The sequence below is a fragment of the Ascidiella aspersa genome, chromosome 3 (genome assembly GCF_963924565.1).
Source record: "Ascidiella aspersa chromosome 3, kaAscAspe10.2, whole genome shotgun sequence".
Taxonomy (NCBI): Eukaryota; Metazoa; Chordata; class Ascidiacea; order Phlebobranchia; family Ascidiidae; genus Ascidiella; species Ascidiella aspersa.
In genome coordinates, this window is record NC_139449.1 from 33428737 (window position 1) to 33455485 (window position 26749).

General features: G+C 36.6%; 3 protein-coding genes across 3 annotated transcripts; all 3 read left to right on the plus strand.

Moving 5' to 3' along the window:
- The first annotated feature begins 3974 nt into the window (after positions 1 to 3974).
- LOC146162598 (uncharacterized) lies at positions 3975 to 5136 on the plus strand. The gene is made up of 3 exons (XM_083385728.1): positions 3975 to 4292; positions 4380 to 4633; positions 4818 to 5136. Exons 1-3 carry the CDS (start codon positions 3986 to 3988, stop codon positions 5001 to 5003), a joined length of 747 nt encoding a protein of 248 aa, XP_083241854.1. The 5' UTR covers positions 3975 to 3985; the 3' UTR covers positions 5004 to 5136.
- Positions 5137 to 13212: 8076 nt separating this feature from the next.
- Positions 13213 to 15537, plus strand: LOC146162599 (uncharacterized). Its single transcript, XM_083385242.1, has 3 exons — positions 13213 to 13384; positions 13573 to 13826; positions 14883 to 15537. The coding sequence occupies exons 1-3, from the start codon at positions 13213 to 13215 to the stop codon at positions 15081 to 15083; spliced, it is 627 nt and encodes a 208-aa protein (XP_083241368.1). The 3' UTR covers positions 15084 to 15537.
- Positions 15538 to 20170: 4633 nt separating this feature from the next.
- LOC146162600 (uncharacterized) lies at positions 20171 to 23154 on the plus strand. Its single transcript, XM_083385734.1, has 3 exons — positions 20171 to 20458; positions 20802 to 21055; positions 22565 to 23154. The coding sequence occupies exons 1-3, from the start codon at positions 20185 to 20187 to the stop codon at positions 22757 to 22759; spliced, it is 723 nt and encodes a 240-aa protein (XP_083241860.1). The 5' UTR covers positions 20171 to 20184; the 3' UTR covers positions 22760 to 23154.
- The last annotated feature ends 3595 nt before the right edge of the window (positions 23155 to 26749 follow it).

The window sequence follows — 26749 nt, forward strand, 5'->3', positions numbered from 1 at the left end:
TCTTTTCATACTAGAGCGGTAGTAATGCCAAATTAACTTGTGTATATTACCCACGGTTTGCGATCCAATGCAGTCCTTGTAGCGATCTACTTACCCCGTAGCAAATCTCTAAAGCCTTTTTCAATCTAGAAAGGATTTTGTATCAATTATAGCTAAATGAACGACCAAAACTACAAAAACACATGTCATTGAGCACAGACAATATAATTCACTAGTTACAGTTTCTAATATCGTTCAGTTGATAATACGCGCATTTTGAAGTAATAGGTAAATAGACACATAATTTGAGTCAAGGTAAATAGACACATAATTTGAGCAAGTTAGGATAAAACAGGGAAAATTATACATCCGCTTTATATAAAAATAAAAATAATTTAAAAAAAAAAATCACCCAGAAATTAATAAGACGCAATCGTACAATAACCATACCCAGCTTGACTTTCAAAATGTACTTGATTAAAGAGAAATGAGAGAAAACATAGTGTTTTATTAAATGCAAATAACGAAAGTGCTGAGAAAGACATGTTGGTATTGGGGGAAATTTGTTTTACAGAAGAAAGTTGTTGTATCAGTTATGAGCACGACGACAAAAAACACAAGCGACAAAAACATAAAAACTTCAACTTGATTTACAATCCTTGAATTCAACTTGCCTCAAAATACACTAAAATTAGGTAATTAAAATCGCACCACGCCACCTCCTCTCCTTGTCTGCTCCTGTCTCCCCGTTCCCTCTTGCAGAGGTGGGCGACCAGAGGATGCAAGGAGAAGGTGCCCTTCCTTGAGGAAGACGAGGATGTGCCAGGGAGGAGCCCTTCAAGCGAAGGAAGACGCTTAAAGGACAAGCGGGCTTCAGCTATAGCTGTGTCCTAGCAACTCCGTTCTTCTGCCTGGCTCGTGTTAGATCAAAAACTTCATGTGGTAAATTGCTGATCTCTTCAAAACACTTTATTGAATACAGTCTCTGATCGTGATATATTATTTTTGCTAATTAGAACTGCTAGAATGAAATTCTGCAAAACGTTTGTACAGCTCGCTATTATTTCCTGGCTAAAACATAAGAGCAACTAATATAAAATATGTTTTACTTCGGTAAAATGTTCATATAAAGAAAATCAATAATGAAATTAAAACCGTTCCTTGTCAGTCTTATAAAAATTCAAATAATTTACAAATAAGAGACAGCTGTTTTAGTGCCAACCTAATTATTTAATGTCCTCACATATGCCGAAATTTTGAATATTTTTATTTGTCGTGAAAAAAAATATTCTCAATAAACTTGTATGTGCAACTGCAATCGAGTTAAATATTTTAAGTGTATGGCAACAAAGCGGTCGCGCGATAAAATATCCGAATATTTGGGTTAAATTGACAAAATCTCTAATTTTGAAAAATAGGATGCGTGATGCCTTTGTTTAAGCACAATCAAGAATCACGAACTATTCGCTCATTTGCATTTATCAAAATGATTTTGTCAATTTGGGAGGGTCATTATGTTGACCCCACAACTGTATCTGCACAGAAATCGTGTAAAAATTGCATTTGTTAAATTAGGTAAAACATTTACGTGTTTTTAAAACTCATGTTTTTCTTTAAGCTTGACTTTCCTGAGTAGACATTTAATTTTACGTGCGCTAAAAAAATATTCACAGCATGGATGATGAAAACCGATTAGACAAAGTAATTTATTACGTCACAATTGTCAATGCGGATTGGATTTGTTTACTTGCTTTTAGCTGCAAACATCAACGAAATATGGCCAATGGGAAATCCTTAAACCTTTGTTACAAAAAAGTGAAGATGTTTTAGTTTTAATTTGAGAATGATGTAAGTGCGCAAAAGCAAATTTTACTGCGCAATTTGTCTGGTGTAGCTGCGCAATTGCGCAGTTGCGCACGTTAGAGGTAACACTGTCAACATCTAAGACTGATGGAAGCAAAATCAATAAAAAGATTCATTTTGAGTCGGATCTGAACACGACCCAAAATTTAGCGCTAATTTTAACGGAAGACGATTAATGCAGCATAGACCCCGGGCTAACAAAAATTATGTATTCAAACAGTGAAGAACCTACTTTTCGAGGTTAGTTTGCTAGATCGATACGTTTAGCGAATATTCCGATTTTTGAAAACCAAATCGCATTTTTACCTGGTATCATTGCCCTGCATAATACAAATCCTGATGTGGCTTTTTTACGAATGTAAAATTAGATCTTATGCATTTTTGATTGTTATAGGCCTGCGTTGTGTGTTGATAACAATTGACAGCTCTTGATAAGAAAGAGTCTATTAACAAGTAGAGAAAATGTCGCTTTTTAGCTATATGCCGCGCCATTGCAACTTTGGTAATTTTTAGATTCTGTCATTCTATAACGATGCCAAAATTCGAGGGGCGCGCTTACAACGTTATAGGTGTGAGTAGGCCACGGCTGCGAAAAATGTAAGTTGTATAAGTGTAATAGAAAATCGCGAAACATGTTTAAACCTTGTATTGTCTGTGGATCAATTATGAGACCCATATGAGTGGATTGCAGAATATCCTCCCTAATTTAGTTGGGTAAATGGGTAAAATACAAGCTGTAGAGTCGGACTCGGGTTAATTTTGCGGACCGGAGTCGGACTCGGGTTATTTTTAACAGACTCCGCAGCCCTGTTGTAGGCCTATAGGAGGTTTGTGCCAAGCGACCGGAAATATTTTACGTCAACAAGTTGTATTTAATAGCAACGCTGAGAAAAACGTACCAAGAAAAGTTTACGACTGAATTGGATCACAAAATTTTATACTGTATTAATTGTTCTTCCTTGGTAGTAGCACAAGTGTGGTTTTGCAGAACCGCGCCATGCCCATCCAGGCGTAACTGCGGTTAAGGAACTGCGATCAAACACAGATGTGAAAAACCTTTAGCGCCAAACTACAAAAACCTAAAACTTTTGACGTAAACACAAAACCTTTATTAAAAATTATCCAACTTCAAAGTCAATAGAACAACAAATGAAAATATGTAATAGTGATTTTGGCCACAGCTTGCAAAGTAGGCTATCGATATTATATTTAGGCGTACTCGGCAATCGTTGCAAAGCTTGATTGCAAACTATTAAAGTATAATTACAGTTGCAATGATTTTTTGTCTACAAAATGTTATTGGAGATATTACCGCAATACCATCGTGGAATGACAATGATATTGATTATGTTGGTTTGACGAATACATTGTGACAATGAAGAGACAACAATTGATCTATTGGATTTATATGGCGGAATAGGTATGGAGTTATTTATCGCAAAATGTATATCCATGCTATTTTATTAAGAGTGGCGACCAAAGTAGGCCTAGGAGACGCGATTGAATAAATGGAATTTCTGTTAAAGAATTACCAATGCTCTGACACTATAAAGTTCGGTAATTTTAAAGGAATTTGTACAACAAGGCCTGATGTGAGTGCCAGCATGTGATCATATGTTTGTCAGCTTTTCATGAAACTGCAGGACATGCCTCAGGTGACATTGACTCAACAGAACCTTGGGATGTCGACAAATAAGGCTCCTTGTGTCAAACCACGTTATTTTAATGGCACCTGTACAAAACGCTCAACTATACATTACTTGCGAAACCGATTAGTTGCTAATTTTTGTACGTTTTTTTAACGTCTTTGCTGTGAATGCGAATGTATGTGCTCATATGTTTTCATGAAACTGCAGAAACTTGCCTCAGGTAAAATTGACCCAACAGAACCTTGGAATTCGACAAATAAGGCCCCACATGTAAAACGACGATCTGACGTAAGCAAATGAACATTCCGTAACCTTATAAGAGCAAACCGTGTCACAACAAAATGCGAGCAAAACAACTTCAGCTGGCATGAACCATAAATAGAAACTTCTCCTAATAAGGCCGCGTATACCAACGAAACCTTGCTTTCCAAAGTCTATAAAAGTTCGGCGAATCACAGCACCGACACACAACCTCGAAGGCAATCTCAAGGAAGATGATAAACTACAACAACAAAAGAATGCTTCAATTTTTCGCTGCATTTCTAGTTTTGCTGCAAGCCTGCAATTCGCTCGCCTACGGACAGGTTCAGTCCAACGACTTTTTGGTGTGCAAACCAATTGGCAGCTTGTTCGAGATGCAACAATCCAGCACCCGGGGGAACCCAACACCCATGAGGGGAGCTCAAGGACCTCCAGGCCGGAGAGGCCCGAGAGGCTTAGCTGGTCCGATTGGCCCAACAGGACCACAACCATCTGTTGATTGGAACAGAATTGAAGGAAAAATCTACCAGAAAATTAAAGGTTAGAATTTTTAGTCAAAGTTATTTGGATAATCTTAAATATATATTTATATAGTTTTGGTTTAGTAAGTATTCTTTTATGGTATAGAAATGTCGCAATGCCCTGGCGTTGTTTTCAACGGATCTTGCTTCTGGCTTCCACAAACTGTTGCATCTTTTAAACACGGAAGAGGGAAAGCTGCAGCAGAAAGTCTTTGTCGATTTCACAACGGAACTCTGGTTGATATTGAAAGCGAGCAAATGTACGAGGCGCTGTATTCGTACATTCAGCGTGCATGGAACTTGTATGTGGACAAACCACATAATAACTACGTGGAAGTTTGGTTGGCGTCATCATACGAGGTGGGTGGCATTTACTTTGTTATCGGCATTACATAAATTTACAATTTAAATAGAATAAAAGACAAATCATTGACGCATTTGCTTTTCTATTCATTTTTAAGCAAAGTGAAGTTTTAAATACCCTAAAATGCATTGAATGTACAAGACACAAGCAAATTCGGAATTCTACATTTTATCTGCACAGAATGGAGAGCTACGAAGTTCAACTGGTGGAAGTGTTTACGTGCGTTGGTTTCCGGGAAGTCCAAGTGGTCCGGGTAGAGCAGTGATTTGGACTATTGCTACCAATCCATCAAGAGGAGCTTACGTTGGCATGTATAGTCTTCGAAATGTCAACCGCCAATATGGTGTCCCACTTTGTCGTATTTGAAACATCAAACTACGAACATTTTTCTTTGTAATATATGACATCACATAAAATATGTCATTTATTAGCCACTTGCTCATCGCATGTTGTAAAGTGCTTTAAACGTTTGAAGTCTGCGTTATTATGTGGATAATACAATATTGATCAACGATTAAAATTAAAGTTCCATCCGCCAAAACATGCTCAGAGTAGTTAAGAATCTTACCCTAAGCACAGCCATTGGTTTCGTGGAGCCGTACCTCCTCTTAAAGTGCTGATTTAAGTTCTTGAAGGTTTGCTGGATGAGCGAGAGGCGGCACCTATCCACGTGCAGCTGAAGGTCGACGGTCTGCGGCGTGCGTATGCGCTCTGTACCCTAGCGTAACTTTGTCTTAGTAACGCACTCGAATTTCGATTGTAAATGTTATAATTCTCAATAACAAACATTTAGGAATATTAAAGGACAAACACTGAATAAGTACTACTATGCAGAGTAGTGACGACGAGTTTATATTTGACTAGTGCACGTTATGGTGCAGAAATATTATTCAAGGAAAAATTTATACAGTCAAACTTGACGAAATCGTAATGACTGTTACAATACATTAAAAATAACATGCAATTGTTCGTTATACTTGCTAGGCTACATGTCCGAGTATGTATTACTCAGTTACTGATACGAATATTTAAAAAATAAAAAATTAATCGATCAGAACTGAGATAAATAAGAAATATTTTTCTGTCGTGAAATTAGCAGCCGTTTACAGTGCAATGTGAAAACCGTACCTAGACAGGTTTACAACTGAAGTGAAATTTAATTATAAATCAAAAAATATTTTTTTTGAGTAAAGGCCCGTTTACACTACAGCTGCACTGAGCGGAGCTGAGCTGCACTGGGCGTGGAATTGTTTTCACTACAGCTGCAGTCAAGTGAAAAAAGAGGCTCGGAGGACGGCATCACTTCTTCTATATCTGTGTGCCATGTGTTAGCAGTGTCTTTAATTTCCTGGGAAAAAATCTTAACATGGAATATGAGACTTATAGTTTAAATAAACTAAATAATTCATGTGGTTGTTTCTCTACTTGCTCCCCTCTTTGCCATTGTAGCTCAGTTGGTAGAGCTAAAGTCCAGATTTGGCTGGAGGTCATGAGTTCAAACCTCACTGCAGGATAGCTGTGTTTCAAGCCTGCCTTGAATCAGTTATTGACAGATTGGTTTAGTTTGCGATGGCTTTCGGTGTACTAATGACACAAAAGCTGTAATCGTTGGTCAAAAAGCAGCTTTATAAAGGCTAGATCAAAGTTGTTTAATACACATGTGTGTGCATCTTTAATCCAATTTACAATTTTAATATGTTATTTTTTATCAACTCTACTAGTGTAGAAAAATATTAATAAATACAAATGTTTTACAGAAAGTTGCTTTGTTATTGTCAGGTGTAAATATACTTCATCTGAAGTAATTAGATAAGACTACGATATTCAATATCCACCAGAATTAGATAGTGAAAATTTGAATAAACTGCAAAACAGAAAACATCTAGTGTAACAAACACGGCTAACATTCTTAATCTGTTTAGAAGTACCTGATACGTACATAGACATAATGTGTATTCTGTGATCAAGTCCATCTGGAATCATACTGGTCAATGGTAAAGCACACCTATGTATAGTAAACAAGATGCCTTTGAAAAAGCTTAATGAAATTAGTCAGCCTAAATAGGATTGTTAATCTTTCTAAATGAAAAAAGGTTTAGCTTTAATTTTAGAAAATAATAAAATAGGAATAATTTTGGCTATTTCTTTACATTTTAATATTATTTATGAATTGGATTGTAAAACAGATTTATAAATCGGTGTAATATTTTGTTGTTTAGATGTGTTTTGATTACACAAATGACATATGGCGCTGGTTTAGAACAGTGCTCAGTGCTTTTCAACTGTGTGTATTGTACACGTCAGGGTGTACTATAATTCTTAAAGGGTGTACCACTTTGATACTGGGGTTTACAAGATACCACAATACAATATTCAGGTTGATTGCCAGACTGATTGAAGTGTACAATAGATCGCACAACATGTATTTAAGTGTATGTAGCTTGTAAGATACTATACTCTATTTGTGACACCATAACCAAATATTTATCTTGATAATCGTTTTTGTGAGGTACTAACTAGTATTCGTCATACGTTTAAAAGTTCTTTTTGCAGTACAACAGGGTGTAGTTAGCACTTGGTTAGCTTGTGATTTGAGAGGATTATTAGGTGGCTGATAAAGTATTGTGTTTGTATGTTTCTAAGTTTAGTGCATTGCGAAGATTGGTATACATACAAGTTCTTAACATAAAAGTAAACATAAAACTGTGCACTGTTCCAAAATACGGTTGAAGCACTCGCCAAGAATTATACTACTATTTTTAGGTACAATAATGAAACCAGTAATCAAAATTTAAATTGCAAATTGGACAATAAATATAAAAAAAATGAAAAATGGGAGAATAAATAGTAATAATGTGCATTGATTTAATAATCACATATGTTTGGGTTTCGGTTTTGAAGGGTCCAGTTTGCAATTTCAATTTTTATTAAGTTCTTGTTATTCACTTTGGGTACCTGAAAAAATTGCAGGATTCTCTATAAGGGTCACAAAATATTTCTTTTAAACAAAATTTGATCAAACAGTTTATGAGTTATAAGGTTTTTAAAATATCACACAACCAATGTATACTCTCCTAAAAGGTAATCTCCGAAAAATACAAATTGTCCTTCATTTTTAAATATGAAAATATGTTTGTTGTGAAATAAAAATGAAAATCAAGTCATGTAAATACTATCACTCTGCTGAGTTGTGTATACCATTACTTTCACTTAGTTTCTCATTGCACAGTATAGAAAAGACTCATGTAAACATATTTAAAACTGCAACTCCAAAACAGTTCTAGATCTGGTGACTCAGCCTTTTGGTTTCACGGCCACAGTAAAGTTTATGGGGATTCCCCATCAACTTTGCTGACTAATATATTTGTCGTTTTGTAGTAATCTGGGTTAGTTCATTAATGCAACTTTGCACAAAAAACAAGATATTGCAAGATCCAGTTACGGAATTGTATTTTTAATGCAGATCAGCAATTTTATTAATACCATACTAAACAGGCAACACGGAACAATAAATAGTAGGCTTAGCTCATTCAATTTTGTATAACGTTGCGTGAAATCTATGCAATACAAAACGTGGGCAGTAAACGCAAATTTTGACTTAACAGTAGTTAAACAAAATCGTTCGTATTCTTCGGGCTCCTCATAACAGAACGAAATCGAGTGCAATCAACCGTAGCGACGTCACAAATTAAAGTCAGGGCAGCAACTTTAATGAAGCAAAAAAAAAGTCAAGGTCGTTTGACGTGACTTAAAGGTCAACATCCCCGAATTCCTTTCCGCCCATCATTCGTTTTGCCCACTTTGCGAAGTAACTCATGTCCGTGTGTACCCCAGGGGCGCTGTGCGGCTTGCAAGAAGAACTACACCTTGTGACACCTGCCAGCTGCCACTGCAAACTGTCAAACTGCCAACACTTTGAGTTTAGGAGAAAGCAAAAAGTCTAAATTCTATAAAAATTATACTTAACCCTACGTTCAATGAACCTTAATTAAAAGCAAGGAGAGCGAATATATATTATTTTTGTTTACAAAAAAAAACAATTAAAAATATAATAAATATTTTAGAAATGTTGTATTTGTAATAGAAAAAAGGTTGGAATTGTAATTGAAATAGAGGCGCAAAAAATATTTGACCTTACTGAATTCAATGAAAAAGATTACACTACAGAACTAAGTAAATCGAAAACCAGTTTGTTTTGATGTTTTGTTAGGTGTGTATATTTCAACAGGGGGGGCATGACCACCGTGCTATCTGAACTCCACTAAATCGAAACTAAACAAACTGTCATAGCATTTCAAAGTGCATACTGTCAGGTCGCTTATAGATTTATTGTACATTCACATAATTTAGCATATTTCGCTTTCAATAAAAGAGCTTACAGCGCAGTAAAAACGGGTCTCGCAAGTAAGGCATACATCAGTTGACTGTCGTGTTTAATCCAACAGCAGCGTGACACTATATAGCACAAGAGCGACTGCGATGGAGATTAGCTGAGTCGAATGTCGGCTAGATTTGCCAGAACGGCCACGAAAGGAAATGAGTATCTAGGTGAAATATTTAACACTTTACCAGGCGAACAAGGTGCATCTAAAATATACAGGATCGCAAGGATCACAAGGATCGCAAGGATCGCTAGGATCGCTCGCAAGGATCGCAAGGATCGCTAGGATCGCTCGCAAGGATCGCAGGGATCGCAAGGATCGCTAGGATCGCTCGCAAGGATCGCTAGGATCGCTCGCAAAGAACGCAAGGATCGCTAGGATCTTTTTACATAGCCTATATTATATGGTTGGAAAAAATAATAAATTGAGCAGGGCCGTTTATTTAGTTATCATTTAAAGCAGTGCTCCGCAACCTTTTTTCACTTGCGGCACACCAAATGAGCTAAAAATATTCGGCGTCACACTAATGATACTATAAATGGCATTATAGTATCATTGGTCACACCTACGAAATACAAGACAAACGACAATAGACAACATAAACGCACCGAAGGCGCCTATAATTTGGCTTTTTACGTTCTATTATTTGCAAGTTTTGTGGTTTTACGCTCTTTCTAAAATATCCTAATACGGCCAGGAACACCAGCCATAGAACTGAAATTAGAACAACACCAACGTTAGAATAAAACAAATTTCGGAACTATAATACCTATCGTAATAACGTCTAAATCAGAATAAGTCCTAAACCCGTCGGGATGTTAGTTAAAAAAATGTTTTGAAGTTCGCTCTCCGGCGATTGGACGTAACATAGGTTTTAAAAAAGTTTTAACTATGAAGGAAAGTTCATAAATTTACATCTGGATTATTGCCAACTTGCCAAGGTTTTCTGTAAAATTTGCCGGCTAAAAGTTCAAACTTAAAAAACATCACGAAGCACAATTTGTAATTTTATGCCTACTTTTGAATAGCATTATATTGCCCCTTGCTGTTAGAGCGATTATAAGCATGTAGCCAATATAGAACAACTATCCCCAGAGATTTATTGATACAAAAACGAACAATTTTTTTCTTTACAGTAAAGTTCTGTTTTTTAAAACGTAATTATAGGATTGTATTGAAAACTGCTGCGTTATGGGACGTACTCAATCCACTTTTAAACACCAAAAAAAATTGCGCCGGAAGTGTCCATCTTACTTTTCTACACATATTTATAATTTTGTCTGTTTTTAGACGGTGCACAACGAGAATTACGGTCATAGGAATATTGCTGCCGATGAAGGCTTGCCATCCGAACAACCTTTTTATACGCATTCGACAGTTGGTTACCAGCCAGAAGACCCGTTTGTTACTGCTATTTTAACGATGCTTGGCAGAAAAGTGGACACCTCTTCCTACCAGCGATCCTTGCGATCCTAGCGATCCTTGCAATCCTTGCGATCCTTGCGATCCTTGCGATCCTTGCGATCCTTGCGATCCTTGCGATCCTTGCGATCCTTGCGATCCTTGCGATCCTTGCGATCCTTGCGATTCTTGCGAGCGATTCTTGCGATCCTTGCAATCCTTGCGATCCTTGTGATTCTAGCGATCCTTGCGATCCTTGCGAGCGATCCTAGCAATCCTAGCGAGCGATCCTTGTGATCCTTGCGAGCGATCCTTGCGATCCTTGCGAGCGATTCTAGCGACCCTAGCGAGCGATCCTTGAGATCCTTGCGAGCGATCCTAGCGATCCTTGCGAGCGATCCTTTTATCCTAGCGATCCTAGCGAGCGATCCTTGCGATCCTTGCGATCCTTGCGAGCGATCCTAGCGATCCTCGCGAGCGATCCTAGCGATCCTTGCGAGCGATCCTAGCGATCCTTGCGATCCTTGCAATCTTTGCGATCCTTTTATCCTAGCGATCCTAGCGATCCTTGCGATCCTTGCAATCCTTGCGATCCTTGTGATTCTAGCGATCCTTGCGATCCTTGCGATCCTTGCGAGCGATTCTAGCGACCCTAGCGAGCGATCCTTGCGATCCTTGCGATCCTTGCGAGCGATCCTAGCGATCCTTGCGAGCGATCCTTTTATCCTAGCGATCCTAGCGAGCGATCCTTGCGATCCTTGCAATATTTGCGATCCTTGCGAGCGATCCTTTTATCCTAGCGATCCTAGCGATCCTTGCGATCCTTGCAATCCTTGCGATCCTTGTGATTCTAGCGATCCTTACGATCCTTGCGAGCGATCCTAGCGATCCTAGCGAGCGATCCTTGCGATCCTTGCGATCCTTGCGAGCGATCCTAGCGATCCTTGCGATCCTTGCAATCCTTGCGATCCTTGTGATTCTAGCGATCCTTGCGAGCGATCCTTGCGAGCGATCCTAGCGATCCTAGCGAGCGATCCTTGCGATCCTTGCGATCCTTGCAATCCTTGCGATCCTTGCGAGCGATCCTAGCGAGCGATCCTAGCGAGCGATCCTAGCGAGCGATCCTTGCGATCCTTGCGATCCTTGCGATCCTGTATACTTTAGATGTACCGGGCGAACACGCTATAATTACAAGCACAAACAGACATGCGTCGTTTCTCTACATGATCAATACATGATCAATACGCGCGACTAAAAATATCATCAGTGTTTAAAAACATAACACAATATAAATAAAGATGTACGCTATTAAAAACTCACACCAACTGTTCTAGGCAAGTGGTGCACTTCGCAAGCCGCAACTGCTGCAACTAAATGACTATGAAAAAATGACGTAGCCTAACAAGTGATAGCACACATAAAAACTTGATGTTTTATTTTGTTTAATTTTTCTCTTTTTAGCCCTCCTTTTTATTTCCACTTCATGGAGCATACATTTTGCCCGTTTAAAAGTGCCCTGTATAGATAAAATAGGTATAGGCCATATTGGTCTTTAATGGCTAAATGGATAACGCTGTATTTCTCTTTTCTTGCTTACTGTCTAGGACTATTTATTTGCTGACAACAGTGGTTCTCAAACTTCTCAGCCGGTGTCGTTGGTTATTTTGGATTCTTCGAGGTTCTATTTTTGCTCGTTTTATAAGCCGCTTGATTACATTGCTTGCGTGCGATTTGGGTTCAATAAAAACGGGATTTGCTGTATGACAAATAGTAAAACTCATAAGAGGGAAAGATTACTTTTATATATTGAAGAAACGTGGGTGGTACGATATATATAACATCAGGGGTGTCATACATGTGGCTACGACTAATAACCGCCATTTTTTAACACCATTGTCATGTGCTATTGTCCAGTAGCTGCCAACAAAAACCTAAACAATTAATATAAAGTGTCAAATTCGTCTGATTAAAATTGAGAATATTAAACTAAACCAAGTGTGTCAAGCCTACTGTCTCTGCACCGCATAACGCCCTTGCGAACACACAGCGCATGTCGCATTTGAATACTATCTAATAGGTGGATTTGCTGCTTTCAACACTAATTTAATGCTCTGTATGCATGTCTACAGTACAATTGGATACATTAAATATATTTGATTAGAAAATAGTTTTGGTTTCTTAGTGATATTGGTGCGGCCTTCACTACTAAGAATTGATTTTGAAACCCTGAGTTTGACCCCCTTGAACCGACCATGTGCAAATTTTACACTGACCAAAAAACTGTGTTTTTGATGCGTGTTTTTTAATTTAGTTTATGGCGACTTAATTGTGAAGTAGCCTACTAAGCGATAATACTAGTAAGGGTACGGCGTTCTTATTTCTTGTATTTAGGGGTTGTCGTAAAAAGAAAAATGTTTGCAACCTCTGGATAACATAACTGCCAGCTTTCAAACTGTTGTGTAATGCCTCAGGTTATGTTAAAGCCACAAAACCTGGAGAGTTGGACAAATGAGGCGCTTTATGATTCAAGAACAGGTTCTGACTTACGCAATGAAACATTCCGTAACCTTATCAGCGTAAATCGCGTCACATTTAAATATAAGAAAAGCAAACACAGCTAAGATGAACAATCTTTAAAATTGAAGAGCCATACATGGAGATATGGCCAAATATGGCTGAATTTACCAATGAGACGAATCTTTTCAGAGGTTATAAAAGAACGACATATCACAGCAGCGATACACAACCTTCAAGGTATTGCAAGGAAGCTGAGAAACTACCACAACAGAAGAATGTTTCAAGTTAGCCTTTCAATCTTAGTTTTGCTGCAAGCTTGCAATTCGCTCGCTTACGGACAAGTTCAGTCCAACGACTTCTTGGTGTGCAAACCAATTGGAAGCTTGTTCGAGATGCAACAATCCAGCTCCGGAGGGTACTCAACACCCCTGAACTTAAAAATTAAAGGTTAATTTCTTGTGTAAAAATTGTTTAAACGACAAGATCTTAAAAAGATGTTAACGTAAAAATTCTAGTGGTGCGCAAAAATGAAAAATGTTTTAAATTTACAAAAAAATATTGAGTATGATATAGCAATTTGTTAAATGTATGGTCTAAAATGTTTAATCGTTTCAATTACTTTTATGATTGTTTAGAATTGACGCAATGCCCTGGCGTTGTTTTCAACGGATCTTGCTTCTGGCTTCCACACACTATTGCATCTAAGGAGTTCGGACCAGGCAAAGCTGCAGCAGAAAGACTGTGCAGGTTTCACAATGGAAATCTGGTTGATATTGAAAGCGAGCAAATGTACGAGGCGCTGTATTTATACATTCAGCGTGCCTGGAATATGTACGTTGACGAGCCTCTATCAGACGCCGTAGACGTCTGGTTGGCTTCAACTTATGAGGTGGGTGATTCTAACTTAAAACTTATTGAATATTGCTGTTCATGCTGATACATAAATTGGTTTTATAGTTCTACCAATACGACTTCAAACGGTAATGCATCATTTGTGTAAAATTAAAATCCACTAAAACCTTAAAATCCACTAAATATTGAAATACAATAATGACATTATTAACAATATCGGAAAGTAGTTGAAATTGTCTGCATTGCTTTTTATCAATTAGCAAAACATTGGCCGATCAATAAATCATCATTAGGGCGGTTACATTTTAACCTGAAAATGAGAAATTCTGACCTATAAAATTAAAAGTTCGACAAATTTTGACCTAAACTTTTTTTTTTTTTTGACAAAATTTTGACCTGTCAGATATACTTTGTTTTAAACCTCGTTAGTCACTCGTTTTCGGCGTTTTCGGCGTTTTACTGACGGCTAGTAAAACAAATATCAGTTATTTTTCGTGTTTATGCAAAACTCTTTAAAATGCTCAGTTGCGTTATTTGGCATATCACAAAAAATTAAAAATGCCAAAAAAACAAGACGCGGGTTATCTTTAAAATTCTTGAGTAAAGTTTAGTTGTATAATTTCATAAAATTAGCAAAGAGCTGTCATATTACAAAAACTGCCAACGCGATATTTGCAAACCACCACCAAAAACACACAGGTCAAATACTAATACATTTGTCCAAATCGGAGATTTACAACTATCTAAAGCAAAATCGAAGTTGGATGAACCTAACGCGTTAAACGTATATTGGATAATGCCCTAATACAAATTTAATATAGTTAGAATGTTGTTGGATGTAATTTAGAAATAAATTTCGATAAAATTGTACGCCAAACGACCATCTCAAAACAATTCTTGAAGTATTTGTTAATTTTGTAGCGATTTTTTTGGCATTTTGTAAACGATTGACTTAAAATAATTTTGACAAATTTTGACCCAACATGTAAATTTTAACAAATATTTGACTTCGTTGTAAAAAAAAACAAGTAAAAATAATCACCCTAATCATTACATTGTGGTAGGCACAATAAATTCTCCCTTATTTGCACAGAATGGCAAGATACGAAGTTCAACTGGTGGAAGTGTTTACGTGCGTTGGCACCCAGCACCATATCCAAAAAGTTTGGGTCAACAACTGTTTTGGAGTATTGCAACAAAACCATCAAGAGGAATTCACTTTGGCATTCGGAATACTGCAGATCTCTACTACCAATGGCCTGTTCCGCTTTGTCTTATCAAAACATCAAACTAATAGCTTTGACCTACGACTAATAAACGCAAGCAGATTTGCTCGGCAATATATAGGCCTGTACCAATGCAATTTCGAAATATATTAAACCCCAGAGGATGCCGTCTTTCGTATAGTTTAAATTGTTCTTTTTTACACATTCAGTAACAAATTGTGGCAGTTAATTTTTGCCTTGCTTAATTTTTAAGGAACAAATCAGTTCCAAAATTGAATCAATAAATCGTCCTTATTCGATCTCCCTACTGCAATACCCCGTTTTTTCGCAATTGCTAATTGCTTTTGTGCATTATTGTACTTTACTGATGATTGACAGGAGGAATTATGTCGCGCGACAATAATATGGCGTTTATTAACCACTTGCTTATCGCATGTTGAGCAGTACAGTGCTTTGATCGCTTCAAGTGCTTGCGTTGTTATGTCAATTATACAATGTAAATAAACGATTAGTGGCTTCCGATTATTATAGTAGTACCAAAGGTCCATCCGCCTAACAACGCTCATAGCAGTTTGTATCAGGGAGTCGAACCAAACCAGAACTCGTTGAACCGGTTTTTGGCCAACTTTATGCGAACCGTAACCGAACCTGAACCCCTGCATTAATTTTAAGAAGTCGAACCGGAATTGAACCAAATTATTTGCAAGAACCTGAACCTTAACCGAATCTGTTAAGAAAGCGGTTCACTCCGGCATTGTGTCACAACTTGTATTTTACAAAGTCAAGCTATGCCATGTTCGAAATTTTATTAAAACAAATGAATATTTATTAAATTAAACATTGATTTTTCTTTCATTTTTTCGATATTTTAATATGGATCTGCTTGATTTTTAGCATGCCGCGAAACTTAGATTTAAATATATTACGATTAAATAATCATTCTCCAAATTGATTGACTACAGTTTTAGGTCTAACGTTTGTCATTTTTTATCCGAACGGGAACCTTACAAACCGTTTATAAAAATAAATTTAGTCGAACTGGAGCTAAAACGCAACTTTTGAACTTTAACCGGAACTGAACGGGATTTTAAAAAAACATTTGAACCTGAAACGAACCTGTACAGGAATAGTCAAACGGTTTGACTCACTGTTTAGTTTCTCACCCCGGGTACAGCCGTGGAGCCGCATCTTCTATTGAAGTGCTGATTCAAGCTCTTGAAGGTTTGCTGGATGAGCGAGAGGCGGCACCTCTCCACGTGCAGCTGAAGGGCGACGGTCTGCGACGTGCGCATACGCTCCGTAGCCTAGCGTAACTTCGCACCACGGACATTCACGCACGTTATCGTACATGAATGTTCCTAAAGTCAAAATTTATACTATCAAACTTGACAAAATCGTAATTTACAAAAATATCTTGAATTACTTTACGTACTTCGGTAAATGTTACAACACATTTAAAATGTTAGGCAATTGTGCAGAAAAATACTTGCATATTAATAACAACAGTTATACTTGTTACATAGACAGGTTTACCATTAAAGTGCTATTTATTTGAAGTTCGAACGAATTTTAAGTCTCTTATTATATACGTCATTGCGGTGTTGTAATGACTTAAGTCAATGACTTGACTTGACTTAAGTCATTTTAGCAAAATGACTTGACTCAAGTCTTTCGGACAAATGACCTGACTTGACTTAAATCTTTTGGACAAATGACTTGGGTTGAAATAAAGTGTTTTCTTAGTATTTTTTTATAAAATTGAACTATTTATTCAAAGTTTTGCACATAAAAACAATTGCTTGCTATATGTTGCGTTTTTCTTATTTTCTAGTTGAGCTATTGGCCATAATCGTTTTAGTTTAAAACTTCTAATAGTTTAACATTTATTTTTATGGCAAGGACATGACTTGAAGTTGACTTTCTCTAATTATGACTTGACTGGGACTCGACTTGCGCAACTGATGACTTGGATTGGGACTTGACTTGTTTAAAATAGACTTGAGCTTAAGTTAACTTATATATGACTAGACTATGGGACTTACGTCATTTTAAACTGACTTGTTTACAACACTGCATCATTGTCATTACAATCATCAAAACAATTTCATCGCACAACACATAGTTTGGCAATTTAAATCATACATCCATTTTTTCTCCGGTCGTATTGTTCCCTCTTGCAGAGGTGGGCGACCAGAAGACGCATGGAGGTCGTGCTCTTCCTGGAGGAACACGAGGATGTACCAGAGAGGAGCCCGTCAAGTGTAAAAAAGGCTCCTTAATCCAAAACTTTGCTTCTTACTTTGAAACGACTTAGATCTTTTAAACCTAGATCTGGTGACTCAGCATGTTTTTATGACACTTGTCAATTTTATGGGGATTTCCCATATACAATGCTGTGTAATTTATTTGTCGTTTTATTTTAATCTGGTTTAGTAATGCAATTTTCCGTATAAACCAAACATTGCAAGATCTAGTAACAGTTATTATATTTATAAGGTAAAAACAGCAATTTTAGTAATATTATTCACAATAGGCAACACTGAGCGACAACCGAGAGTAGACAATGCATAGAAAATATAATTAAACAAATTTGTTCGAAATTTTAGTGCTCTACAAACCAAGGCAAATTGAAGTGCAATCAACCGTAGTGAACTCCAGACGCCACAAATTAAAGTCAGGGCAGATATTCGAGAACTTTTTGTAAAATGCAAGAGGTTGTTGTAACTTGAAAGGTCAACTTCAACCTAATTCCTTTTCGCCCATCATACGTATTATAGGAATCAATTAGAAACAAGAATTCTCACAAGCGTGGTAAAAACTCGTTATTGTTGCAATAGATTTGTCTTTTAAAAGTAAAACTTGGGAAAAATCAACATTTCGTTGTTTACAAAAGTCAGTGTAAAAAAGTGTTAGCTTCACTTAGTTTCTGTGATGGCTTCCCACTTGAATTTTTACACTTAATATATAAATCGTGTGATTATATAACTCGTTTCTACGCCAGGGGTGCTTTGCGGTTTGCAAAACAAGAACGAACTCATGACATATGCCAGTAGGCACCGACCCAACCCAACCTGTATTTTTTGCCTATTTTAATTAAACAAATTTAAAACTTTTTCGCGGTGCGTGCGATTCTATTCATGTTTCCACAATGTCATGTCCAACTTTTAGAAAATTGTTTTAGCGTAATTCAACGAACCGTGTTGTGTTCATAAGGTTATACTTTTTATGACGTCACGTCGAGATGCAACTTTGTAATGTCACAGAAAGACGTAACTATTTAATGTCACTTTGTAGGGCCATGGCGTAAATTTGTGACGTCATCTGAAAAAATTGTCAGCCCCCTACACAAACTAACCTTGATTAAAGAGAGACGAAAGTGAAATTAATTGTTTTACTAAATATAAACAATAAAATAAAATTGAAAAAATTGTTAGGTTTATTTCTTAATAGCAAAAATTGGTTGTAGGCCTACCTGGCGCAAAAATCATTCGATCTTATTCAACAATATTAATTAGCAGTATATTTAAATTTATCTAAAATCTTTAAAATGTAATCAACAAAATATACCCACATTTCGTAAGTTTAATCGTATTTCATGTATTTTTCTCTCCTCCCACTGGAGCAAAGGTAGGCGACCAAAGGGTGCATGGGTATGAAAACGGCCTGTGTAAAAGCGATTAATCGATTGGCGTATTTAATACAAATATGTAATCCCAGTGCCAAATAGGTCCGGGTGGTCATCAAGTTGTTCCCTGTTAATTACATGTCAGTGCACTCATAGCTCGCTTTAAAACGGATGATTTCAAAACAACTTGTGGCAATTTAGCATGTAATCGAAAGGTAATGTTTTCGTTGAACTGGGTCGTCGGAAAACACATTTAAAAAAAGGATACAGTCAGTGCTGTAGTTACAGCACCACTGCAGTTTAGCCAAGGCGATGGTCGGCCCTAACAAGTACGTCTTTCCAGGGCCACATCATTCTCGGAAGGTTTAGTAGATGGTCGGCGGTCGCTAACCCAACTATACGTGGCGCTATACGCGTTTGATAAACCAACATTTTAAAACATGTAGTGTGGTTTTGCTTTTCGCCGGTCATGGGAAACGTGTAGCCCAAATTGTTATACAGAATATGTGTTGGTCGTCTCTTGATTATTTCTCGCTTACTGCTTCTTTCGTTCGGCGACAATGACGTTGATCTGTCTGCCTCTTTAAGATCACATGCGAGTGACCGACCAGCTAACATATGCCGTCGACCGGCGGGCAAACTTTGCCATTAATTATTATAAGAGATTTGTTTTCGCCTGCAGCGCATGCCGCGTTTGTAAACGGTCTAATAGATTGATTTGCTGCTCTGCAACTCGGCTTCATTTTGTTTTGTTTTGGGGCGCATTTTTTTGCACAAAAAGTTTTTGGCGCATTTTTTGCACAAATTAAACTTGTTAAATTTGAAATGTTTTCCTAAATTGTGGCTGAACTTCTGTAGGCTATGCATTTCTGCACTAACAAAAAGCACAACATAAATACAATAAATATATCTGATTATAAATATACTTTAGTTTTCAAGTCATGTTGGTGTGGCCCTAGGCCTACTGAGATTTGAGTTTGACTCCCCTGTAATAAACGACCATGTGCAAATTTCACACTGACCTTTAAAAAACTATATTTGTGATAAGTGTTTTTTAATTTAGTTTATTGAGACATAATTGTAAAGTACTAAGCGGGAATGCTAGTAAGGGTACCGCGTCCTGTTTTTCTTTTCTTCAGGGGTTGTCGTAAGGCTAAAAATGTTTGCAACCTCTGGATATCAAAACTGACAGCGCGGCTTTAAAAAATGCGGTAATGCCTCAGGTTATATTAAAGCCACAACACCTAGAGAACTCGACAAATAAGGCATTAGATGCAAAAATACTTTCGGATTTACGCAATTGAACATTCCGTAACCTTATAAGACAATATCGAGTCACATTTTAACAGAAGAAAAACAGACTCAGCTGATGGGATGAACATTCTTGCAAAGTCATATCAGATTAAAGAACCATACATGGAGATTATGGCTGGGCATACCAACGGAACGAGTCGTTTTGAAAGTTTATTTAAGAAGGACCGATCACAGCACCGACACACAACCAAGATATCTCAAGGAAGATAAGAAACTACAACAACAGAAGAATGTTTCAACTTGGCGTTTTGATTTTAGTTTTGCTGCAAGCTTGCAATTCACTCGCCTACGGACAAGTTCAGTCCAACGACTTCTTGGTGTGCAAACCAATTGGCAGCTTGTTCGAGATGAAAGAATCCATCACCGGAAGAAACTCAACACCCATGAGGGGACCTCAAGGACCCCCAGGGCGGAAAGGCCCGAGGGGCTTTCCAGGAATTTCTGGGCCGATCAGTCCCATGGATTGGAACAGAATTGAGCAAAAAATCGACTCCCAAATTAAAGGTTAAATTCTTGTGTAAAAATTGCTTAAACTGCCAGATGTAAACGCAAAAACCCATGTATTGCTTTGAAATGTAAAATGTTTTAAATTTCTAATAAAACAGTAAGTATTAAATAATAATTTATTAAATGTATTGTCTGTGGTTACATAGTTTTAACATTTTTTTTTCAATTCGACAAAAAATCGACTTGGAAATTAAAGGTTAGATTCTTATGTGAAAATTTTTTAAACGGAAAGGCGTAAACGTAGGCTTTTTGAAATTAAATTTACAATAAAATATCCAGTATTATACAGTAATTTTTAGATAATGTTAAATCGTTTTAATCATTTTTTATGATTGTTTAGAATTGACGCGATGCCCTGGAGTTCTTTTTAACGGATCTTGCTTCTGGCTCCCACAAACTGTTGCATCCGGAAAGGACGGAAAGGGCAAAGCTGCAGCAGAAAATCTTTGTCAGTTTCACAACGGAACTCTGGTTGATATTGAAAGTGAGCAAATGTTCGAGGCGCTGCAAACGTACATCCAGCGTGCGTGGAACTTGTACGTGGACCGCCCAAATCTAAACTTCGTTGACGTTTGGTTGGCGTCAACTTACGAGGTGGGTGATTATAACTCAAAACTTAAGAAATGTTGCGGTTCATGCTAACGTATAAATTCATTTTTTAGTTATAACAATACGACTTCAAACGGTTATACATCTTTGTCCACAAAAGCTTTAAAAAATGCACTGAATTTTAAAAAACAATAACGACAATATTAACATCTTCGGGAGTAGTTAAAATATTCTGGAATGCCTTTTATCAATCAAGAAAACATTGTAATATATCATGAGTTACATTTTCACCTAACAAATGATAAATTTAGGCTTGCCAATCAATTTAATCCGGCTCGCGGCCTATTTTTCTTGAAATACGTTAGTAAAAACAAGCTTAAGTTTTAATTGTTTTTCGTTGTACAACTTTATCTGTGCTCAAAGCGTCACGCCCCCCTGTAAATCTAAACTAAAGTTTACTTTTAAACCAAGTAGCCGCAATTTTCCGAAGTAGTTGGGGAGAAAAAATGGACAAAAAAGCAATTATTTAATTCCTTAGACGCAAATAAAAAAAATATTATTAAAAACGACTAATATGGTAAAAATTCTGTTAGGCCCATTATCGTCTGTTGAAGGAGTCACCTATGGCGATTATTTTTCTCAGGATACCGAATGAGAAACACAAAATGCCACGAAGGGTCGGGTTATAAGATGAACTAAAATATATAAAGTGTGATTCTTTTTTAAATAGAGCTGTAAATATCCAAATTTTACCAAGCTAGTAAGCACAGGGAATCAGGGATCGATGTTAGAACCACTTACAAGCGCAATTTATAGCATAAAATATGTAAGGTATTATATCCCCGGCGCCATAATGAGGCTTACAAATGCCAAAATTAGGCTGCCTCTTCTTTAAATACAACATCATATTAAAGTTTAAACTGTTTTTTCGTATAAACTTAGTTATATTATGTTAATGTCATGGAAAATTTGATTGAACATGAATGAGGGGGCGCCAATGTTATAGTTTGCCCCCGGGCGCCAAATAAAACATACTATTGCACGCTAAAAGATATAAAAGTAATACCTAGCCAGTGGCCGGCAAACTGGTTGCCATTGTTCAAATGTTAAGTAATTTTTGGGGGGCTGGGAGCTCTTTTTTATTATTCCAGTGTTATTATGTAGTTGTTTTCCCCGTTATAACTCTACATTCATTGTACCGTACTTCATTTAAAAAGTCAGTGTGGTTAAGATTTTTTGTTTACATCAAAGTTATTAGTAAAAAATGATTTTTGCTAAGGAGGAATGGACAGTGTTTGGGTTTGTAAAAGAGAAATGTGAAACACCTTTGAGAAAACAAAACGACAAATTTCAAATCAATATTGCAGTATTTGTTAATTTTATGACGTTTTTTCGGCATTTTGTAACGATTTTTGGGCACTTTGTTAACGATTTTGACTTTTGATCTAACATGTAAATTTTAACAAAAGTTTGACTTCGTTTGAGAAGTTAAAGAATGATTGCGCTAATCATTACATTGTGGTTGGCACAATAAATTCCCGCTTATTTGCACAGAATGGAGAGATGCGAAGTCCAACCGGTGGAAGTGTTTATGTTCGTTGGCAACCAACATATCCAAAAGGTTCAGGCCAAGCAATGATTTGGACTGTTGCAACAAATCCATCAAGAAAAACTAAAGGCGTTTTTAATACAGCAAACTTTAACTACCAATGGCCTGTTCCGTTTTGTCGTTTTAAAACAACAAACTAATATCAATGTTCAACGACTAATAAATTCAAGCAGATTTTCTTCGCAATAAACCGGCCTGCACCTAAAGAATTTTTATTTTGAATTATATTAAACCCCCAATGTATACTGTCTTTTCATCTAGACTAAATTTTCTTTTTTACACTAAACAAACTTGATTTTTGCATTGTTGCCCAATTTGCAAAGAAACAAATTCTTTTTGTGCATTATTGAACTTTACAGATGATTGGCAGGAGGCATGATGTTGCACCGCCTACACTGTAGCGTGACAAAAAATGTGCCATTTATTAACCACTTGCTTATCGCATGTTAAGCAGCAAAGTGCTTTCTTTAATCGTTTTAAGTGCTTGCGTTATTATGTGGATTATACAATGTAAATAAATAATCATGACTTTAGATTAATGTAATATTAATAATAAAGTTCCGTCTGCCAAAACATATACAGAGCAGTTTAGAATCTTACTCTTAGTACATTGGTTGTGTGGAGCCACATCTCCTCTTGAACTGGACATGCCAGGTAGGCAATCGAAGAAGAGGTTCCGAGGACAGGGTTGCTTCAGATATAACTGTGTGGCATGTGTTAACCATGTGTTTCTTTCCTGAGAAAAATAAAACTTTAGTTAAAAATGACTTAAATAATTTAGTGCAATTTAAACATAAATTTGTTTTCTGTAAATGATACTAGTGTTGTAAACAGGTACCGGTAATTATTAAATGCCAACATTTATAGAAAGTTGAGTACCATCTGCACGGATCTGTAATGTAGCTTGATAATGAATCGCCAAGCCACAAAAGGTCAAGTAGATTGATATCATCTTGAAAAATAAGTTTTGATAAAAGCTTGTACATATAGTTACTTGCTTTTATAACTAACATTACCAAGCATTTTGATTTTACAATTTGTACCATTTGTAGAAAGGGGCGAAGATCAACTGAATAAATTAATTACTAATTAGATAAGATTGTGATCTTCAAAAGCTAAACAAACAACAAAACTAAGAAAAGCTATGTCTTTAACAAAAAATAGAGTTTTTTAATTAAAATAAATAATCATCTATGAAATGTTTTTTAACCCAAATAGAAAAAATGAATGTAAAACCTACCACTGCTTTTGTGGTGTAAAACATAAATTAAAGTAAATTATTAAGCTTGCCATACAAAGTATTGGGAATATTTGTTTACAATTTGATTAAAGTTTGACAATGTGTAATATATGTGTCGTTCTAATCAATATATTAAAAATGTGTTGCACTTCTGTAATAAACACAGCTAACAGTCTTAATCTGTTCAGAAGTAACTGGAACATACATATACACAATGTGTATTCTGCGATCAAGTCCATCTGGATTATTACTGGACAATGATATTGACACCCCTATATATGGAATACACAAGACGCATTCGGAATAGCTTTAATGAAATTAGTCAGCCTGATTAGAATATTGGCAATCTTTCTAAATGAAAAAAAAAAAGGTTTACCTTTAATTTAGAAAACAATAAAAGTAGCAAAATATTTAATTTTTAAGAACATGCCCCCTTCGGTAATTGTCCTACGCTTTGCGTCCCCTACGTAAAGCAATTCGGTATTTTGGAATTACATATTAGTTGGACAACATAAAAAAGAGTAAATGTGTATCGTTGGTCGCACGTAGCGCAAAAAGTTCTGTTAAAACATGCAATGGCACTCACAGAGACTTTGTGCTAAATACAACTGTAAAGAAAACACGAAAAACAACAAGAAATTTAGCGAGAACTTTTTGGAAGTTTCAATCGTTAAGTTGGGCAAAAAAACAGAGTTTACACAGGCGTAATATTGGTGCCCAACCCACATGCACAACTATACCGTATAATTGTTCCGACTAAACATATCGGTCGTAAAAGTAGCAATTATAATCCAGCAACTGAAAAAGTATTAAAAATTAGTAGCAAAGATCGCAAATCGGAAATCCATGAACTATGTCTTGAGTCACCTATACAGGTGTAGTTTTATGTAAATTATAACACAGGGTTTCTTAACCGTAGCCCTCGGACCCTGGGGGGCCAAGGAGCGGTCATTGGGGGGCCACGGACATAACTCTCTAGCTAGATATTACGAAAACCAAAGCGTCACTATTTTCAAAATTTATTAGTTCTTAATTTTTTTTTTTTTTTTTTTTTAATTTTTTCGTTTTTGTTTTTATTCCTATAAAGTTACGCCTAGTTGGTCGTTCGGCAGTGGCAAGTTTGATTCAACGCCTTTCGCTGTGGCGAAACAATTACTGTTCTGCTTCATACGTAGCCAATAGCCACGCAGTGCGGCGTCAGCGTTTTTTCGGGCGGCCAATTATTACTTGATTCTACCCTTGCCTAATCATTAAGTGTCCGAAATGCTGTGAGGCGAGCAACTAGTGCGCAGTGCCAGGTGCAACGGTTTTGCAATTTTCTTTAGGGGGGTTAAGTTGCAAAAAAAATATTCCATCGTAAAACGCATAAAGTACGCTACAGGGTTATTAAAATATTCAAGGTCATTTTTAGGGCAACATTCAGCGGTTTATGCACAGCTTATTTGTCAAGTACGCTAATAGTAACGCATTAATGAAACGAAAATTGAGAAATCATCTCGACGAATGTAGTGACATCGGTTGGTTCAGTAAAAAGCAGAGTCGAATATAAAAATACCTTGGCGGCGTCGAAGAACAATATTTGTAATAACTAACTAAGTTAATTCAAAATGAAATGACTTATTTGTACAATATTTAGTAAGTGCATTTATTCGTTGATTAGTGGCTTTATTTGTTATTAACGTGAAGAAGTAAAACTAGTAAAATACGTTAAACAAAATACTTAGTATTTTTATAAGCAGGGGGCCACGAGGGTTGAGAGCCTTTCAAAGGGGGCCACAAAGCACAAAAGGTTGAGAACCACTGGTATAGGACATCATAAAAAACAGAATGAACACTAAACTAAACCATTAAAATCACTATAAAAGCCAAGATTCATTTCGTGATGCTATCAGCCAAGCTGCTGTATAACAGGCCAAAACAAAACATTTGATCTGGGGATTGAGCTGGACAAATGAATCAGACGACGTAAGGGAATGCCTGAAGAACTGGCAAGAGATGCGGTGGGCTTTATCAAAAGAAGAAATTGTGCGCGTTATGAAGAATGTATTTGATCGGCCTCAGCATGAGATGTCAACACGTGTTTTCACGACTAAAAGACCTGAACAATAAATTTGGATATTTGCTGGACGTATAAGACTCTTTTATCTGACACAGATGAGGGTGCAATGCGTAATTGTGCAGATTTTGCAAATTTATACGACACGGACAACATTGGCAACGATCTTTTCATTGAAATTGGTGATTGCCGAATGCTGCTCAGTAACTGAACTGAAGCGCTACTAAAAAACTCCTTTGGAGTTTCTTGGTTTTATTGTGTTTTATGGAGATGACGTATTTCCGAATCCGCGAATTCCGCTACAAATTCTGTTAAAAATAGCAGTTTCAATTGCAAGCTGTGAGCGGTCGTTCAGCAAATTGAAACTTATTTTGTCTTATCTGCGTGTATCAAAGGGAAGGATCAGTAATCTTGCTATTCTTAGCGTTGAACGAGAAACATTGGAAACAACAGATTTCGATGACGTAATTAATCAGTTTGAGACAGTGAAATCAAGAAAAATAATCTATAGTTGTAAATCATTCATGTTTGACAGTGACTAAGTGAGTAATACGTGTAGTTTGTATAACCAAAACTCTTATTTCCGTATAATTAAGTACGGTATATTATGTTAATTCAATTAAAATTGTGATTAATGATTCCTCATCCAAGCGTAACTTGGGTTAAGAGACTGCGATCCACTAGAGAAATGAAAAAACGTTAACCGCCAAACTACAAAAATCTTAAACTTTTGACGTAACAGCACTAAACCTCTTAAAAATTAGCCAACTTTAAAGTAAATACACGACAAATGTAGATATGTAATAGTGATTTAGGCCACTGCTGGCAAAGTAT